The 2,576-nt window shown below is 32.6% G+C and overlaps 1 protein-coding gene across 1 annotated transcript in view; it reads left to right on the forward strand.

The window, feature by feature from the left end:
- The window catches only part of HEATR5B (HEAT repeat containing 5B), a 103,139-nt gene that overhangs the window by 25,391 nt on the left and 75,172 nt on the right, over positions 1–2,576 (forward strand). The window contains exon 14 of the mRNA XM_015572571.1: positions 1,866–1,971. Coding sequence (XP_015428057.1) covers positions 1,866–1,971 — 106 coding nt within the window. The remainder of the gene's footprint in view (positions 1–1,865; positions 1,972–2,576) is intronic.

Consider the following 2,576-nt stretch of genomic DNA (forward strand, 5'->3'; position numbering starts at 1 on the left):
TTATCTTTTTAAAAATGTTGGTAACTTGGTTAATTGCTTTTTAAAATGAGTGGAAATTTTAAAATAGGAAATTTTACTTTACCCAGATGATCTTTAAGAACAATTGGTTGCCATAAAAATGTTAAAGAACTTTAAATGTAAAGGAATTTTATAAAATATCTACTTTAGTGTCCTTGTTTTAATCTAAGGAAATCCAGCTCTAAGACTTTATGATTTCTCTAAAGTAATCCAACTAGTTATGGGAGCTAGAACCCAGAAATATTTTAATTATAGCCAATCACTTTTGTGGAACAAGGTTATGTATAAATAGATAAATTCTTTTAAAGTATAATAAATAACAAATATTCAGTGATTGAGGAATAAATAATGATAGGCTGGACTACTTTTTACAGATATCAGAAAATACTCATTATGCAATGTAAATGAAAAAAAGTAATATAAAGAGCAAGAAGTAATCTCAGTTTGGCATTTTAAAATACATAAAAATGTACATGTATTTACATAAGAATAAGACCTAAAAGAAAATGAATGTACCCAGGGGTAACTGCTTATTTCTGGGTAATTAGTTTTTGTTACTAGTTTTCAAATTAAATTAAATGAATATTTTATAAGGAAAGATATTTTTAAAATACGCTTTTTTAAAAAGTTAAGCAACCGAGGTCAGGTACAGGCAAATGATGCTTAACAGTAATGTTGGAGACCATGTGTGTCTTCTTATGTGTGACCTTAAAGCACTGTGAGTAATGCCCTGCCTTTTCACCCATCGATAGAATGGGAATCTGTGTCAGAGCAAGTGTGGAAGTAGTCAGTGTTAGTCCCCAGTAGTTCTCACTGGAGTTCTGATAGGAGGCAGGAATTCTGTGATTTTTTTAAAAATATATTTTATTGACTTTTTACAGAGAGGAAGGGAGAGGGATAGATACAAGGAGGGCCAGGTTGCCAGCATGTCTTATTCTGATCAGCTCCTCCTTTCAGAGGCTACATTTCTACTATTTGAAGCTGAGAAATTAGTCTTTCTTATTCCACTTGATGCAGGCGTTCCGGGGGGTCCAGGTACCTGAAGGTCCGTGATGCCCTGTGCGCACTTGGATTAGTGCAGAAGAGAATTCAAGGCAAGCCCGAGTAGAGAGTAAAGTGAAAGGGAGTTTATTAGGAAAGCAGTGGGACAGAGATTGGGCTACTCCACAGAGAGCAGCTTCTCCCCCTAGATTCCTTTGCCCAACCCCATTTCTTTTTAGAAGAATCTGAAATGATCTCATTCTCTTTTATCAGAATAGTCTCAAATGACTGTGATTGACTTATTTTTGTTAGCTGTCTCATTTAAAAATGTTGGAAAGAATAAAAATCTAACTCACTTCTGTTTTTTTTACATTAAAAAAATTGACCAAAGCTAAATCTTCGTTAAAAAATCTCCCTATTAGTTTCTAAGGATAGGGCATGAGGTACTATTTTCTTCTGAGAGTATTTTTTAAAACTATACCACAATTTTTTATTTTCAGCTTAAAAATCTTCCACACAGATGCATAATCAATCATTGTTATTCTATTCAAGAAAACCTGAGCACCTACTATATGCCATCACTTTTTTGGATACTGGTGTTCATGTTAAAAGCCATTGAAATTATGACCTTATTTTCCTGGTTGATACTTAATATTCAGTCTCTTTTCTTGTTTCAATTGATAGCCATCTCTCCATAGACTAATTCAGACATTAGAGATCTGATTGGACCAGCTGTGGAAATGAGATAGAAATGAGATAGCTTGAGGCATCATTTGTTAAACAATTAGCTCATACTTTCATTATCTCTGATTTCTTGACCATATTTGAGTAAAAAGTGTTGTTAATTTGCTGTTATTCTATTATAGACTGCAGATGTTGGATCACTTTGCTGAATGTGTTAAACAAGCCAAAGGTGTCCGCCAGCAGGCTGTGCAGCTTAATATTTTCACTGCTGTTCTTAGTGCACTAAAGGTATTTACTTTAAAACATAATAAATATTCTGAACTACGATTTTAATTAATGCCTTTAACAAGGCAGGCATACTAGATTATTGTGATGTTTAAAAGTATATCCCATGATAACTATGTTTTATATTAGTTGAGTTAAATTACTAGAAACTTTATATTAGGCTCATTGTGATTAATGAGTAGTTTATATTTTAGTAATGTTACTCTTTCAGTTTGACCCCTGAGACTTTACAAATGCCAGTAGTTCAGACAGTTAGAATTTTCAAAAATGTCTGGCTGATGAAATCTAATATTCTGCTGAAAGTTAACAAGATGAAACTTAAATTTGATTTGTGGTTTAGACCATAAATCAGGAGAGGTTGTGTTATATAGTTGAAAAAATTCTGCATTTAGAGGTTGTGTTCTGGTTTTGCATAATACTTGGTTTATGTCTTTGTGTAATTTATTTAATCTTCTTTTAACATCAGTTTCTACACGTGTAAAGTGAAATGACTATTGCTTTGTCTCTCAGAGTTTGTTACTGTATTTTGCAGCCTGCAGCCTCTCATGATATATTTGAAAACTTCTTATATTTTTTAGCACTGAGTTAATTATTTGAAAACTTACTAT

The sequence above is a fragment of the Myotis davidii genome, unplaced genomic scaffold (genome assembly GCF_000327345.1).
Source record: "Myotis davidii unplaced genomic scaffold, ASM32734v1 scaffold1149, whole genome shotgun sequence".
NCBI classification, from domain to species: Eukaryota; Metazoa; Chordata; class Mammalia; order Chiroptera; family Vespertilionidae; genus Myotis; species Myotis davidii.